This window comes from Octodon degus, unplaced genomic scaffold (assembly GCF_000260255.1).
Source record: "Octodon degus isolate 3935 unplaced genomic scaffold, OctDeg1.0 scaffold00058, whole genome shotgun sequence".
In the NCBI taxonomy this organism is placed as follows: domain Eukaryota; kingdom Metazoa; phylum Chordata; class Mammalia; order Rodentia; family Octodontidae; genus Octodon; species Octodon degus.
Window position 1 is genome coordinate 7,145,146 of NW_004524634.1, and position 17,162 is coordinate 7,162,307.

Here is a 17,162-nt window from a genome sequence, read left to right on the forward strand (position 1 = left end):
GGCGGACCTCGCTCCGGCGAGCCCGGGGCCGCCTGCTCCTTCTGCGTCCCGGCCTCAGCCGTCGGATCCTCTGCGCCATCGCTATCGCTGGAGTCGACCTGGCGCCGCCGGAAGGTCCGCTGGGGCCTGTGAGCCATCGCTGAGTGCCCGCGCGCAGCCTGCACGAATCCCGGAAGTGGGACCCGGCGCGCGCCCCTGATTCGCCCGGCTGCTGCGTGCGCACGCCAGCGCCTCCCTCCGTCGACGTCCCGTCGCTCTGCGCATGCGTGACTGGTGTGGGCATAGGTCTGGTGGGCGGAGTCCCTAGGCCTGGTGGGCGGAGTCCCTAGGTCTGGTGGGCGGAGTCCTTTCTCCAGCTCGGAGTGGGCGGTTTTCTTTTCTGGTCCTGTCGCTCTGGGTGTCAGATAGCCCCCTAGTCACTCCAGGATGAGTCCAAAGAGAGCATCATTCTGTGCAAATTCCTTTTAGGAGAAGGACGCTGCGCTCTCTGTTCTGGAGTGGAGCCAGATCCGTTCTTTCTGAACAGAGCTCACTAACTTCAACCAAGAATTAAGAAAAATAATAATAAAGGATGTGTTAGGTGGGGACACATCTGAAAGCCAGTGAAGGCCACACGTGATAAGCAAAAAGCAAGCGACAGTTCGAAGGGAATGGGGCCTCAAGAGACACTGATTAAAGGCTTTGGTCCAGAGAAAAAAGCTTTGCCTTTATATTAAAGATATACAGACAACAAGGAATGGGTGTGGCAACTCCGATTGTATTCACAGGGTCCTGGACTTGAACCTGGAGTGTTCCGTGTCCTTGGTGAAACCAGTCATAACTTGGTGACCTCTGATCACCTGCATCTGGATCACTTAATCACTGAGTTTATTTCATTTCTCTTGCTGGGATTGGGCCCTACAATAGAATGCAAGCTTTTCTGTGGGTTTCATGGAATGGATTATTTTAAGGGATTACATTTTCTGCTTTTTAGATTATGAGTGTATTTTTGGTAAACATTGCTCTGATAAGCCATTCATGCTGACTTTTTCAGTATACTTCTTTCTTCTTGTCCTGTCCCTTTTTATCCCTTTCCCTCATAATTTTTGTCCAAAACATAACTGCCTCATCCAACATTTTGTTGTCAAGATAAGAAACTAAATTACTCTAGTGTCTTCATAAGAATCTCCTTGCAAATCAGTTTCCAACGTCTCTGCACAAAATCTGAAAACCAAACCTAACTGTCACCGATACAAAGCAAAGGCTTGGTATCTGAAGTGCACAAGAGCCAATATTTAGGCACAGGATTTTTGCAAGAAGAAAACCTGTATGGTATAGCCAGCCAGCAATGAGGCCCTGAGCTGTAATTTCAGAGGTGCCTTTTTGTAGATTTTTGGGGAAGTTTATAGAAAGAGAGGGGAAAGGCTGCTTGTCTGGATGGTGAAAGAGGCAGTTTTATGGTTATGTCCCACAGCCCAGATGGTCATCATCCTGCTTTACAAGTTGTGTGTTTTTTGGGTGGGTAGTAATGACATACTCCGTGCTTTGATTTTGAGTAGTTTACGATGTGCAATGATCATTTGACCTAATGATCAAATGGTCACTCTGGCTCATGTCCGTTCTTGAAAAGTTAATTTTTACTGTCATTAATAGAATCTGTAGGTTTCACCTGAAAGACAGTTGAGCAATTTGTTATTTAAGGAATTTATGTCTAGGTGGGTCCTGCCTTACTCATTTTATCAGCTGATCATACGCAGTAAATTTTGAGGATCGATAACAGATTAGAGGAAGATAGATTTATTCTGGCTCACATTTTCATACGTAGGTAGCAAGATTTAAGGCAGATGGGAGGGTCTGGGGGAGAACAGCTGCTCACATCATGGTGGTCAGGAAGCAGAGAAAGAAGTGGGGAGCTTGTGGGGGAGTATATATACCCATGCAGTTGTGCCTCCAGTGACTTGCATCTTCACACTGGGAGCACACTCAGCTGCGAACTCACCAGTGGATGAATCCACTCATGCATGCAGCAGCACCACGACCTAACCACTGATCCCATCCAAAATCCCACCTCTGATGGCATAACAGCTTTGGGGGAGACAACCCAGATCCAAGCCTCCACAGCATATAACTTAAAGGGGTCTAAGAATTGACTGACACTGAAAAAACCACACCCCTTCTATCTGGGAAGAGTTTTCTTAGTGCATTATAACAGAAACTGAACATGTGTAATTGGCACTGAACAGTATCACATTCTAGCAACAAGTAATAGCCATCTGTGGGTGCATTAACTCATAGGGGTGCTTTTCTGTTGGTTTTCTTGATCACAGAGAGATCTGAGATCTGGCTGAAGGGGTCTCCGTCCTTACCACCTTTCCAGTGTTTGCATCAAGGAACTTTCTCACCTCTCTGCACAGTTCCTTCCATGAAGGATCCAGCAGAGCCCCATCCTAGGCAAAGTCCACAGATAGCCTCAAAGGCCACTAAGTCCACTTGGCTTTGGGGTCCCCCAGGAACCTCCCCAGGCTCCACCTATTGTGTCTGAGGTTAAACACCACTACCAGAGGGCGTTAATGAGTGACTGGGAACTGCGCTGGTGGCAGGAGGCTACTGGGTGGGGAAGGGAGTGCTTTTGTCATTGGAAGATGCATTTCCAAAAAAAATTCTCTTCTGCCAAAATAAATAAGAAGTATTCATACAGTCTTGGTCAAGCGTGTATGAATATGATGGAAATGCTACATAAATCCTAAAGGCAATCCCGAAGGAGCAAAAATCAATGAAGTCTAAAAATTCAAGTATCACAATTTCAACAGATTAAAATCTGAAATATGAAACTCATGAAAGCTAAGACTGTGAAAATTGCAATCATCAGGCAGCACGAGGGGAAAAACTTTATAAGAGGTGCAAACAGAACAAAGCAAAACAAAAACCCACACAAAAACACTCCATTGAAATGTGGTGAGGGAATTAGTGTGGTTTGGGAATGTGCAGAATAGTCGCACAATGGTAGATGGGACAGATAAGTAGAAGCTGATGAAGCACTATTTAAGAGTGTCTATGAGAATAACATGTGCGTTGGAGTGGACGATCAGCCCTCATTGTGTATGGACATCATCCAGTCTCGACAGAACAAATGCACCAAATACAGTGCTCTATCCCTGACTGCTGTGGCAGTTTTCTTCATTATTTTTATTGCCTGTCACTTTGCCTGCCTTCGGGATCAGCTGGAGGACTGGTGGACACACTTCTGGGTGTGCCTGGGCTGGTCGTAGATGTCTGGCCTTGGGGTGTGGTCCCTGGCCTCTTCTTCTGGCACTTCCTGGGCATCATAAACTCATCAACTTTTCTATAACCTTTTGCTTGTTGTTCTTGCCAGTTAACCGTGGACTAAATGCCCTGAATCTTGCAACATCCTTTTGCCACAATGTTCCTGCTAGCTGACAGTGGCCTGAACCCGTGGACATTAGGAGCCAATTTAAGTTGCGTCGTATGTTGTGTCTCAGCAATGAGAAAGCTAATACAATTATTATTATTGTTGTTATTATTATTATTGTTATTATTATTTTGTAGTTCTGGGGACTGAACAAAGAGTCTCTTATGTGCTAGCAAGTGCTCTGTCATTGAGCTATATCCCAGCTACAGGTGCTTGTGTTGACCTACTTTCTTATGGTTATATTTCATCTGTTCATATGTATTACAGCCACAGGACTGTTCTTACTACATTTGAATGTTTTTGCTTGCAAAGATATGTATGCTACTATTGGTTATTTTATTGTGCAAAGTGGCCTGTGCTATGTTCTGTCATATTTTTATGTTTCTTAGGGAAGTGCCATTTATGAACGTAAAAACATATCTTTTAAAGAATTTGTAATTTTTTCCCCAGAACCTTTTTGGATTTTGATCTTTTGGGATTTTAGGCTGTAGGTATTTTAATCTCATGGGCTTTCACCATTTGAGAATATGACATTTGGGAATGTCAACACAATTCAGGATTGAGTTGGTCAGATGTCTATCACTGAACAAATACTTGAGAAAAATCAACTTTTAAGAAAGGTGGGTTTCTCTTAGCTCACAATTTTTAGAGACTTCCATGGTTGACTGACCTGGTGTGTTAGTTACTTTTTACTCGTTGCTGGGACAAATACCCGACACTCAAAATGAAGGAAGGAAAGGTTTATTTAGCTCACAGTTACTGGAGGGTTCAGTCCATATTCCACTGGCTCCAAGGCAAAGAATAGCAGTTCATGAAGCAGAAAATAATGAAGAGTAGAGGAGGAGCAGCAGCTGCAGCTGCGTCCATCAAGCCACTCTCTTCCTTCTGCGCTGACTGCGAAGATCGGTGCTCCACAGTGAAGTTCGGAGCTCCTCCAAAGTGGCACGGCTGCGAAGACCAAGCTCCTTTGAAGAGAAGACTGAGACTTCTCCACCCAAGCTGGGAAGGGCGGCAGGAGGCAGGAAGTCCAGCAGGGCTGCAGGAAGCCTTTCTCAATTCCTGGACCCTGCCCACCTGCAGAGCTAGGCCCCCATGCTGAGAACTGCCGCAGCTGATTCAGCCAAGTTGACACAATATATCAACTAACACACCTAGTGTTTCTGAGCCTGTCCTGAAGTAGTGCATCATGATGGGAACTCAGTGCAGGACAAAGCTGTTACCTCATGCTAGCCAGGAATCAAGAGAGAGAGGGAGAGGGAGAGGAGGAAGGAGAGAGAGAAAGAGAGAGACAGAGAGAGACAGAGAAAGAGAGAGAGACAGAGAGACAGAGAAGAGGTCAGGGTCCCCTTATCCTGCACAAGGGCACACCCCCAATGGCCTAACTTCCCCCTACTAGGCCCCACCCCCTAAAAGTTCGCTTGTTTTCCAGTAGTGCCACAGGCTTGTGGTTGTGTCTTTAACACATAGTGTTTTAGGAAACATTCTAGGCTCAAACTTAGCAGGAATTATGGCCCAACCCACTTAAATCACTTAGGAATTATGTTTCCATAGAGATGCTCAGCAATCAATTTTGTCGTGGGATGTGAGCATCTTCACTTTTAACAAGCTCTCAGGGAAGCCGAAGACTTTTTCTGAGAACTGAATTCTAAATAGCAAGATGCTAAAATATAGTTAGCACTAGATACTAAGAGAAATTAATCTTGAAGATTTAAAAACATTTTTGAGTAACTTAATCATTGACAAATTTCATGTCAAATTGTAATGGTGCCTAACTGCCATCGCAAAGTCTAAAATTTGGCAACTGAGTAGTGTTTAAAAACACAAACTACTAAGAACTTACCCAAAGACAGTGAAATTGACTAAGTATAGAAGCTTTTCCCCTTTTCTGTCTATACCTTCTCAGAAACAGTCCTCTGTTAGTCTCCAACACCACTTTGGGTGTTAGCTTGGTTTTAAAGGGGATCAATAGGACAGAATTCATGCCCAAGTTTGTTCAAGGGGGAATAATTTAAGGGTGAGCTAAGGATGATGTTGGTGGTTCAGAAGGCTGTCCTTTCCCTTCAAAAGTCACCAAGTCAAAAATTATGCCTAACAAAAATGTAAAAATGCCACAATTCAGCATCTTCAGCTGAGTCGAGAGCAGGCAGTCAAAGCAGGATAGTTGCTTACTTCTCTGGCATAGTGTTGAACCCACAATATACTCTGACCAACCACAATATACACTGAGAACCCACGATATACACTGAATTAGCATGAATGCAGCCCACGACACGCATGGAGAAGACAATTTTGAGACAACTGTGTCCACTCACAAGAATGAAACTTGAAAACCAGTCACTTTATTTAGCTTTCTGGATGCAGCTATACTAAGATGCAGGTGAGTCACCTGGGGACGTATTAGCGGTCGCATGTTTGCCTACCATACCTGCCTACGTGTGTGAGGCCCTGGGTTTGAGTTCCTTCCCTGAAAAAAGAAAGGACAGATGATACCAAGATAGAATTTAGAAAAAATATAAGGTAGGGTGTCAGTAGAATTTGAGTTTAAGATAAACAAAGATTTTTTTTTTGTAGTATAAGTTTGTCCCAAACAATATTGGGATCTATTTTCATGGGACATTTTCAAATCCAGGGTTGGATAAAGACAGATGTATAGAATTTCAAAAGCTTCATAGTCTCGGGGGGAGGATGAGTTTGCTCTTGCTTCTGGAACCCAAGGAGAATGGTGGCCACTGAACTCCCCGTTACTGTACAGAAGAGGGTAAGAGTTTTGAAGACATGATAATATTTTCTTCTAAACTATTAACAAAAGTTTACTCCACACAGTCCTAACTGCACTATTTTGAATGAAGAACTTGGTGTCGCTGGCCAAGGTGGTGGATAAGAAAAGGCCAATGAATCCACAGTTTCAGAGCTATGAGTGTCAGAGATGTGGTGAATGATAACAGAGAAGTAGGCGGCAGAACTCACAGGTTTAGGAGTGGCTCTGGGACCATGCCTTCCCCAATGTATCCAAGGAGATATGACTTCAAGGGGAAGATGCTCCGTGGGGTTGCACATTAAGGACGGGGCAACCAGGGAGCATTTCATTTCCCCAAGCAACCTCTGCCTTGTAGACTACCGACCACTGCCTTGTATATTTTCTCTTTCTCATGCACACTGGCTAAGATAATAAGATAACTCTTATTTGTCCTCTAATATACTCATGTAAAATACTACTGTATTAATTAACTGGATGATTATCACTTTATGTTGTATTACTTCCATGTATGAAATTTAGGACTGCAAAGGTTAACAGTTGAAAAAGATTGTCATCTAAAAAATTCCCTATTTCTGCAAATTCATTTCCTGTTTACTGAAACTGTTTTGCTCTAAAATGAAATGACATTTTATTCTGCATGTCTTGCAATTTGGTTGTGTGTACTGAGCTCCCTCTAGTGAAACATATACTGATTACAGAAGGATTGTGTCATAATCTTTTGGAAATTCCCTGCTGTCTTATTATAGAGATACTTTAAAATTCTCTCCTGTGAACAGATGATATAATTTCATTTTAAGACAACATTTTCAATTTTTCAGCAAAAACTGGAGGTAAGATTCCTGTCAATATTGTTTAATATAGGGCAAGAGAGTATATATACTTGATCCTGATATTTAACAAGGGGACAGATAAATATTTTTATTTCATGTCTGTGTAAAAATTCGTTATTAAAAGCACTGATCTTAAGGGCCAGCCAGATAGCTCAGTGGGCTAAAGCACCTGCTCAGGCAAGCACAGCGACTGGGGTTCGATCCTGGCCTGGTGTGCTGTGCCGGCCCTGCCCCTGTGGCACATTGAGATTAGGCAAATGAGACTAGGCATGGTGGCACAAGCCTGTAATCCTAGCACTTGGAAAGCTGAAAACAGGAGAATCACTAGGAAACCTGTCTGTGTAGTGAGACCCTGTACTAAACACATTAAAAAAAAAAAAAAAAAAAAAAAGCACTGCTCTTGGTAGGCAGCAAAATAACGTTCAAGTGTGCATGCAGTGAGATAGAGAGACAAATATGGAGAAACTCCCAAGGGAAAATTACCTAGTGAGCAAGTGATGAAATGCAGATTCAAATCCAAGCAGCAAAACCTGAAACGCTTAGTGTTAACTGCTAATACAGTACTTTACCAAAAAATTCTTGGAAAGGAAAAGGAGCCATGTGACCACATTGACCACTACCCCCTTGTGCAGTGGAAATCAAATTAAAATTAGTATGGTTGTGTTATGGTTGGTGTCTTGTCCCCCCAAAGCCTCCTGAAGTCCTGGGGTGGCCTCTGAGTTTGTGACTGATTATTGAGGGTGTGGATACTGTACCTGCCCTGGAGCAAGTAACTTGTAATACAATGTAAGGAGGGGAGAGAGGCTAGCTAGCTGCCTGAGCGGCTGCCACTCCCTTTGCTCTTTGCTACCACTAAGAAAGGTTGCTTCTGCCACATGCCACGCTGCCTTGGGGCCAGCTGAATATGGACTGAAACCTCCACTGACTGTGAGCTAAATAAACCTTTCCTTCTTTCGTTTTGGGTGTCAGGGATTTGTCCCAGCAATGAAAGAAGAGTAACTGAGACAACATGGCAATTTAATAAGAAGAAAAGATGTTACCAAAGAACAGAATCAAGGGTGATTGTGAGTGACTCTCTTCATTTTTGAGTCCTTTTTCTCTCAGTTCTAGGAAAAGTTCTGAAGACATTCTTTGATTCTAACTAATCAGTTTTCTGAAAGACTCAGAGTCCCCACAGTCCCCCACCCCAAGTTCTGTACTAGGGATTATTATTTGAGATTTGTTTTTCTTATTATGAAATGGAAAACACAACACAGAAAATTTACAAAGTAAAAAATATATGGTTCAACGTCTTATCACAACGTAGATCCCGGGACAGCTTCCCCTCAGTCCCGTGTGGTCACCGAAAGGTCCTGCCCTCCCCTCGCTGCTCCGCTGGCTTGCCTGCCCTGCCGTGCCGCCCTGCTCGCAGAACAGCATCGCCTGCCGGGCCCTGCCCGCTGCACCCAGCGAGCTCGCAGGGAGCCACCTTTCCTGGAGGGACCGCGTCTGCTGGTCCACTCAGAGAGAGAAGACACACAGTAACTTGAATAGGAAAGAATGAGACTAACAGAAATTGAGCAATGAGGGCCTCACCCAAGCCATTTGCTAATTGTAAATCATGTCTGATAACAGAGAACTGGAAGACAAGCCCCCAGAACCTCCTGTGAGAATGAGCAGTACCATCTTTAGCACTGGAGGCAAAGATCCTTTGTCAGTCAATCACAGTCACAGTTTGAAACCTTTGCCCTCTGTTCCAGGGGAGAAGTCCAGGAATAAAATCATCTCCATATTCTCAAGCACAGAGAAAAGAAGAAGAAGAAGAAGAAGAAGAAGAAGAAGAAGAAGAAGAAGAAGAAGAAGAAGAAGAAGAAGAAGAAGAAGAAGAAAAAAAGGTTGGCCATAGATTTCTCCTCCATCTGATTTTGAGCACACCATCCATGTCAGGTTTGATGCTGTTACCGGAGAGTTTACTGGTGTGCTGGAGTGGTGGGCTCACTTACTGCGGACCTCCAACATCCTCCTGAGAAAGATGGCTTCCCTTAAGGAATGCAAGCACTGAATGCCAAGGGCTTGGAGACAGCAGCCCCGGTGGCCGAGGAGGATGACAAAGATGAGAACCTGCTCCCTTGTCATTGCCCTGTGGCTGGAGCACATAAAGTCGATTTATACATACTCTGTGATTGACCCTATCCCTACACCGGTGGGTGACTCTCACATTGGTGGTGGTGCCAAGTCTACAGAGACAAACAAAAAAAGAAGACCAAGATGACAGACAGAGAAATTAAGAACTATTGTGAGCATAGGTAACCCTAATAAGAAATATACAAGATATGACAAAATTGGACAAGGGGCTTCTGGTACAGTTTTCACTGTTACTACTGATGTGGCACTGGGACAGGAGGTTGCTATCAAACAGATTAATTTATAGAAACAGCCAAAGAAAGAAGTGATTGTTAATGAGATTATGGTGATGAAAGAATCAAAGAATCCCAACATAGTTAACTTCTTGGACAGTTACCTGGTGGGAGACGAATTGTTTGTAGTCATGGAGTACCTGGCTGGTGGGTCACTCACGCATGTTGTCACAGAAACACGCATGGATAAAGCTCAGATTGTGCTTGTGTGCAGGGAGTGTTTACAGGCGTTGGAGTTTTTAAATACTAATCAAGAGATCCACAGAGACATCAAAAGTGACAATGTGCTGTTGGGAGTGGAAGGATCGGTTAAACTCACCAACTTTGGTTTCTGTGCCCAGATCACCCTGGAGCAGAGCAAATGCAGCACCATGGTTGGGACCCCTTACTGGATGGCACCTGAGGTGGTTACATGGAAAGCGTATGGTCCCAAAGCGGACAAATGGTCTCTGGGCATTATGGCTATCAAGATGGTCCAAGGAACACCTCCATACCTCAGGGAGAACCCCTTGCGGGCCTTGTACCTGATAGCAACTAATGGAACTCCAGAACTTCAGAATCCAGAGAAATTGTCTCCAATATTTTGGGATTTCTTCAATCGATGTTTGGAAATGGATGTGGAAAAAAGGGATTTAGCCAAAGGCTTGTTACAGCACCCCTTCCTGAAACTGGCCAAACCATTATTGAGCCTGACACCGCCGGTCATGGCAGCAAAGGGAGTGATAAAGAGCAACTGTTAGCATGCAGCTGTGGCCTCGTACCCTTCTCCACTTTTCTAAAGAAGTCATTTAATATATGAAAATAAGCACTTTTGTGGGGGCAGTTAAGGAGATGGCCTGCATAACACAGAGGAAAAACACAAACTAGAAGACAACCAAGAGAGAAAATTGCAAAAAGAGAATTATGACATTCAAACAAACCCCTTCTTAAGGTCCAAAAGAAGTGGTAGACTGAATCACTGTGCTTACATCTTGTAGCAGACAGCCTTGCAGGCCATTTATCATGCTATTTGCATTCCATTTTGCTGACTTTGGTACAATAGATCTTGTTCATTGTCTCCTTTGGGGTGTTTTCAATACCTGAATGGTAGATTCAAGTTTTTTGGAGTATTTGTTTCATCTGCTGGTCTTGTGTTCTCTTTCATAGCTTTCCTTTACTTTGACTTGCTCTGAGAAGTCTTTCTCATGCCAAAATTCAAGGCAAGTATCATAGAAATTATGTAGCTTTGTATATTGACAAAGGAGGTTGATACGGTTTCACATTTTTAGAAGTTAGGACGAGCTGTTGTTACATGTAATATTTTGACTCGGAACTTGAACTGAAGGAAGGGGAAGAAACATATATAATTTTTTTTAAACAAATGTGAAATAGTCATTTGGAGAAATTTTCTGTTAGTGAGTTTGGCATTTTTGTTACATGTATAGAAAGACTAATAATCTATATTTGTAAATAAATCATTGAACCAGAAAAATAATCCATGCACTATATATAAAAAAGCAAATCCCTCTAAAATCCCCACAAAAGTCAAGAAGTAGAACATTATTAACATGTCAGCAATTCCTTTTGTACCTAAGTTTAATGATTTTAGTTTTTTTTTTTTTTTTGGTGATACAGGGGATCAAATTCTGGACCTTGTGCTTGCCAGGCAGGCGCTTATGCCACTTAGTTATCTCCCCAGACCCTATTCTGCCTTTTGTAGTAATCACAGTTATACTTTTTAAAAAAGTATTATTATTACCTAATTTGTATAAATTTAGGAGAGGGCCCACAAGGCCTACAGGGTCTCATTACATAGATCAGGACTCGTAGTGATCCTCGTGTTTTCAGCCTTCCAAGCCCTGAGATTACAAGCATGCACCACCACAACCGATCTCAGTCACAGTCTCAGCATGTCCCAGGGGTGGGGCTGGCACTGCACTCCCGGGATTGAACCCCGGCTGCTGCGCTTGGCCTAAGCAGGCACTTAATCCACTGAGCTATCTGGTCGGCCCTATGATATAGTTTTGTCTGTTTTTCTAAACTTTATATAAGTGTAATCATAACATGTTTATTGCTATGTGCCTGTCTTTTTTGCTTAATGTACATTTGTGCTACAATTTCACATAATTCTGTACAATGGTAGTCCATGTTTATGGCTGTTTGATATTTTATTAATGCACTACAGTTTATTTACCCTAATTTTAACAGTATTTGGCTGTTTTTAGATCTTTTACTATAATACAAATAATGTTACAATGAATTTTCTTTCATTTTTTCCTTGTGGTCATTGCAGTTGTATATAAATGTTGGAGTGGAGCTGTGGGATGACAGGGTATGAGTGTTTTCAACTTTAGTGGAAAAACAGCAGCATCTAGAATAGTAGTTGCCCAAATTTACACATTTCTCAGCAGTGTATTGGTTTCTATAATGGCGCCTTCTCCTTGCCCACATTTGGCGTAATCAGTTCTCTTCTGTTTGTTTTAGCCATCTAGGTACATGTTTTCATTCTTTGAATTCAAGTTTCCTTGGTTACAAGTAAGATATATATTTTTCTTTCTCTATTCATATATTTTATTTAATCTTTTCTTTAAAATTTGTTCTCTATGGGTCCTATTTGAGGAATCTTTCTGTAGTCCAAAGTCAAGAAGGTATTCTCTGCTATTATGTTATATTCATAGACCCAAAATATACCTATTATGGTATGGAGTGATGCTATAGTTTGTGTCTTAAGTGTCTCGCAAAGGCCCAGTTTGATGTCATTGAAGGTGATGAAAACCTTTAAGAAGTGGGCTCTAGTGGAGGCAAGGCTTTAAGGAGATTGTAGGATGCTAGCATCTTTTATTATTATTATTTGGTCCAGGATCTCACTATGTAGCTCAGACTTGTAGTGATCCTCCTGTTTGTCAGCTTCCCCAGCACTGGGATTACAGGCGTACACCACCATGCAGGGGTTCAGTGTGCCTGAGGGTTGGGCTGGCTTGGCATGTTGTGCCGGGGACTGAAGCCCAGTCCCTGTGCTTGCATAAGCAGGCGCTTAGTCCGCTTCTCTTTTCTTCTTTCCATTATGCAAACAGGCCTTCTCCATAAGTGCCCAGATCACAGTATGTGATGTCAGGACATGTCAGAGCAACAGGGCTGAAATCCATGGACTGAAACCACAATTGTGAGCCTAAACACAGGAGCCAGTTGACTCTTTTTCTCTTTTTAAGTTAATTTGTCTCAGGTTTTGTTATGGTCATGAAAAACTGATAGGCAAATATTACAAATATCATATAGATATTAAACTGATCTCATTTGATTAAACATTACTGTGGAGAACCAGCCATCGCTTGAGCTTTGATAAAGTCACGTTGAATTTGGAGGATCTGCAAAGCAGAGCCTCACATGGATGTGTCTCCACCAACCCACTGGGGACTCCTAGGGTCATGAGGTTCATGAAAGAAAGCCACAATTAATCACTGGGTTTTTGGCATAATGTAATTAAGTGCATACATTTGTTTCAGAGATTGACTCCTTGTCTCCTAGTTTGTAAACCTGTGGAAAGAGACAAGCCTAAGCCAAGAAATTCAGCAATAACAAGGAAATTTAGAGTCATGATCAAGTGAGAAAGCACCCGCTGAGGACTGAGAGTTCGGCAGGATAGAAATAGAACAGAAAGAATGGTGGACCTGAGTGATAGCTCAGCAATCCAAGCACCTGTCTGGCAGGCCCAAGGATGGTGGAGTTCAATCCCTGGTACTGCATGCCTTGCCAGCATGGCACCAAACTGGCCACGGAAACTGGATGTGGTGGTGCAGGTCTGTAGTCCCAGCGCTCGGGAGGCTAAAACAGGAGGGTCACTGTGAGTCTGAGAGTCTGAGCTGCTGTAGTGAGACCCTGTACCAAATAAATAAATAAATAAATAAATAAATAAATAAATAAGTTCCATGACTACTCCTAGTTTATACTTTGTACTTATATTAATCAAAATTTAAGTTGTTTCTCACTTACAGATGAAAAGCCACTTCTGTAACTCCTAGCATAAAGAAAGCTACTGGACTATATTGAATTACTTTGCTAAATTCATGCACCTACAATATATGAATGGCAACGGAATACCCTTTTCTGACAAAAGTAAACAAAAAAGGGAGATACAAATGAAGGACTATTTTGTAGTGAAAAAAAATACCTGTATATACAAAACAGTTAGCATAGATATATGACTACTTTCCCTTAGTTCAATGAGAAGAAAGCTTTGAACTAATAGTGTTTAGACAAGATATCATGTTTGCATCTTGTACTATGAATAACTATTATGGAGACAACAATACGTAATGTAGTAATTATTGTAACTGTCATACTAACCTGTTTTGAAACTGTCTTGTTGCTTCTTTCTCAATAAAATTAATAAAAAGACCCAAATAAATAAATAAATAATTTTTAAAAATTAAAAAAAAGTAATCACTCATTTATAAAATAAAGGTTACTGATTTTGTTCTGGGTTGGAGAGACAGGCTCTTCTTCCCTCCTAACCCCATTATGTGTGTCTGAGTCTTGTTTTCTTCACCACCTGCTTTCCTTTCTCCTCAGGTTGTTGTTCCTTGGAGGCTGAAGCAGTACCTCGGCACATCACATTATTGAAAACTTCTAAATATATATGTTAGTTAGACAGAAATAATAAATTCACTTCTTTAAAAAAATGTATTTGGCACAGTGTTTCACTATGCAGCTTTTACTCATGGTGATCCTCCTGCTTTCAGCTTCCTCAAAGATGAGATTACAGGTGTGTACCACCATGCCCAGACTCGGTGGCCGGCTCAGTCTGCCCTGGGCGTGGGGCTGGCGCTGCATGTGGTGCTGGGGATTGGACCCCAGTCCCTGAACTTGCCTAACTTTGCCTATGCAGGCACTTTAGTCTGTTGAGCTATCTCTCTGGTCTGATAAATGAACTTCTATCACTTAGCTTTGGCAATTTGTAACTTAAAGACAACTCAATTAAGTTCTGCTGTATCGACTTCTCTTTACACTGCTTTAAAAAATCACAGATATGTTTATTTCATAAATATTTCAAGCATCTCTAACATGTAGAGACTATTTTATAAAATAAACATAATGACAATGTAATTATCATACAAAACAGTAACAATCCTTAGTATCATGCTATCTAGTTAATATTCAAATTTGTAATTTTCTCATAACATTTTAAAATGTTTGAGGCATGATAAAAATGAGGCCCTGTGATTGGATGAATTGATAGACTTTTCAAACAATTTACAATCTGTAATAATCTTTCTCTTCTCTTCAGTCATTCACTTCCCTGGTGCATTTTTGCAATGTATTTGTTGAACAAAATGAAGATACATTCCACATTGCAGTTTTGCTGATTGCATTCTTATGATGTCATTTATAAGATCCTTCTCTGTGGCCTGTATTTTCTCTTTAGTAGGGGTTTGCTGAGATTCAAGTTCAACAATTATGACTACTAGGAAGCACTAGTTCTTTCATCAGAATATATATCATAGGGCCGGCCAAATAGCTTAGTGGATTAAAGTCCCTGCGAGTAGGCGCAGGGGCCAGGGTTTGATCCTCAGGCCTGCCGTGCTGGTACCACCCCCGGAGTGTTCGGAGACAGCAATTGAGACTTGGCCTGGTGGTGCGCCTGTAATTCCAGCTCTTGGGAGGCAGTAAACAGGTGGATTAGTATGAGTCTGATCTAGTAGTGAGACCCTGAACGCCCTGTAGACCCTTCCCTAAAATTAAAAACAAAAAAAAGGGCATATCATGACTGGGTGCAGTGGCAAAGACCTGTCACTTCAGCTTCTCAGTAGGATGAGGCAGGAAGATCAAATGTTTTTGAGACTTCCCTGGGCAACTTAGTGAGATTCTTTCTCAAAATAGAATGTTTAAAAATGGTTGCTCTCAGTGCCTGAACACTTCATGCATGCAGTTCTAGGTTTAATATCTTGTACTGTAATAAATGACTATCAAACGGTCTCTGTGCATATATGTGTGTGCCATACTAGTATGTAATATCTAGATCTAATAATCCATTTGCATTTAAAAACGGTACTTTTATAATTCTAACACCACTTTTAAATTTTGGTTTATTTAATTTTTAAGAACAGGGTCTTGCTATGTTTCCTGAACTGATGTTGCCCTCCTTTTGGGGCAACCTCGTAAGTAGTGGGGACCACAGACATGCACCTGGAATTTTTTTTTTTTTGGTGGAACTGTTGAATTGAACTCAGGACTTGCACTTGCCAGGCAAGCGCTTATTCTACTGAGCTACCTCCCTGGCCCCTGGAATATTGTTTTAAAAGAGAAAATGCTCATCTAATAGTGAGTTACTTGGTGATATCATCTATGTATGATAAATGCCTATTTTTTCTATTTATCAATTTTCAAAATAATAAGTTGTTTGATACTATTGCATGATAGTAGCAAATGAGTATGTCTCAAAAGTTTTAAATGTAGCTATATAATAAGTTTAAGCATATTGGATGTGTTTTGAGTCATAGAGATTATTATTCTAATGGATAATCAAGTTATTACAACTTTGATAAAATACAAATTATTATATAAAACTAAGAAATGGAGCCATTATTATAAGAGTACAAGAGAGCTTGTGAATAGGGACACGGTCAGATTTTTGGAGGGCTTTAACTAGACATTAGATTCTAATTTTCTCTCTTCCCCTCCCCATCTCTATTCTTCTCTTCTCTTGTCTTCTGTTGCCTTATCTTGTCTTCTCTCTCTCTCTCTCTCTCTCTCTCTCTCTCTCTCTCTCTCTCTCTCTTTTTGTGTGTTTTAGGGAAGTGTCTACAGGGTGTTCAGGTTCTCACTACTAGATCAGACTCATAATGATTCACCTGTTTATAGCCTCCCAAGAGCTGGAATTACAGGCATGCGCCACCATGCCCAGTCTCAATTGCTATCTCAGCGGGCCCTGGGGGCGGGGCTAGCTCCGTAGGCCCAGGGATCGAACTCCTGGCCCCTGTGCCTGCTTGCAGGCACTTTAATCCGCTGAGCTCTTTGGCCGGCTTTTTGTCTAGCTTTGTTTTCTCTTCTATATTCCTTTCCTTCCCCTTCTCTCCCCTCCCCTCCCTTTTTCTTTTCTTTTGCTTTCCTTTCTGTACTAGGTACTGAACCCAGAGCTGTGCACCTGCTAAGCAAATGCTCTACCACTGAGCTCTATCCCCCACCTATATCCCTATTTATTTATTTATTTATTTTTATAAATTGAAAAATAAATATGAATGAGACAGTTTCAAAGCTGATTAATAGGACAGTTTCGATAATCAATACACTGTATATTGTTATCTTTTTAGTGGTTATCCATAGTACAAGAAGCAGACAGGATTTCCTGTTAAAACACTATTAGTACACCTCTTTCTTCTCATTGAATTAAGCGAAAGTAGCTGTATATTTATCCTATTTTGTATATATAAATACAAAATGATCTTTCCTTTGTATCCCCCTTTTTTTTTTTTTTTTTTTTTTTGGTCCTGTCAGAGGTGGATATTCTATTGGCATCTAAATACTATAGGTGTTTGAATTCAGCTAAACAATCTAACACTGTCTAGCAGTCTATAATATTAGTGGGTTATCCTCAGAAGTTATTGACTTGAGCCTTTTACAGCTCATCACATTAATATGGCTTTACTTTATATACCTCATTTTTATACTTTTCTGCTGGATGATTAAGACCAAGATATAGCAAGACCTATATAACAAGAAAAGTAACTTTTGTATCTGTAAGGTCAGCCAAGTACTCTCAGGATTTATCCTGTAGCCCTGTACCGCCCTTTGTA

General features: G+C 41.5%; 1 protein-coding gene and 1 pseudogene across 1 annotated transcript in view; one reads left to right on the forward strand and one right to left on the reverse strand.

The window, feature by feature from the left end:
• Positions 1-158, reverse strand: part of Gcfc2 (GC-rich sequence DNA-binding factor 2) — a 26,340-nt gene extending 26,182 nt beyond the window's left edge. Inside the window, exon 1 of the mRNA XM_023718407.1 lies at positions 19-158. Coding sequence (XP_023574175.1) covers positions 19-137 — 119 coding nt within the window. The 5' untranslated portion in view covers positions 138-158. The remainder of the gene's footprint in view (positions 1-18) is intronic.
• An 8,439-nt stretch (positions 159-8,597) lies between these two features.
• On the forward strand, positions 8,598-10,133 carry LOC101575585 (annotated as a pseudogene).
• The last annotated feature ends 7,029 nt before the right edge of the window (positions 10,134-17,162 follow it).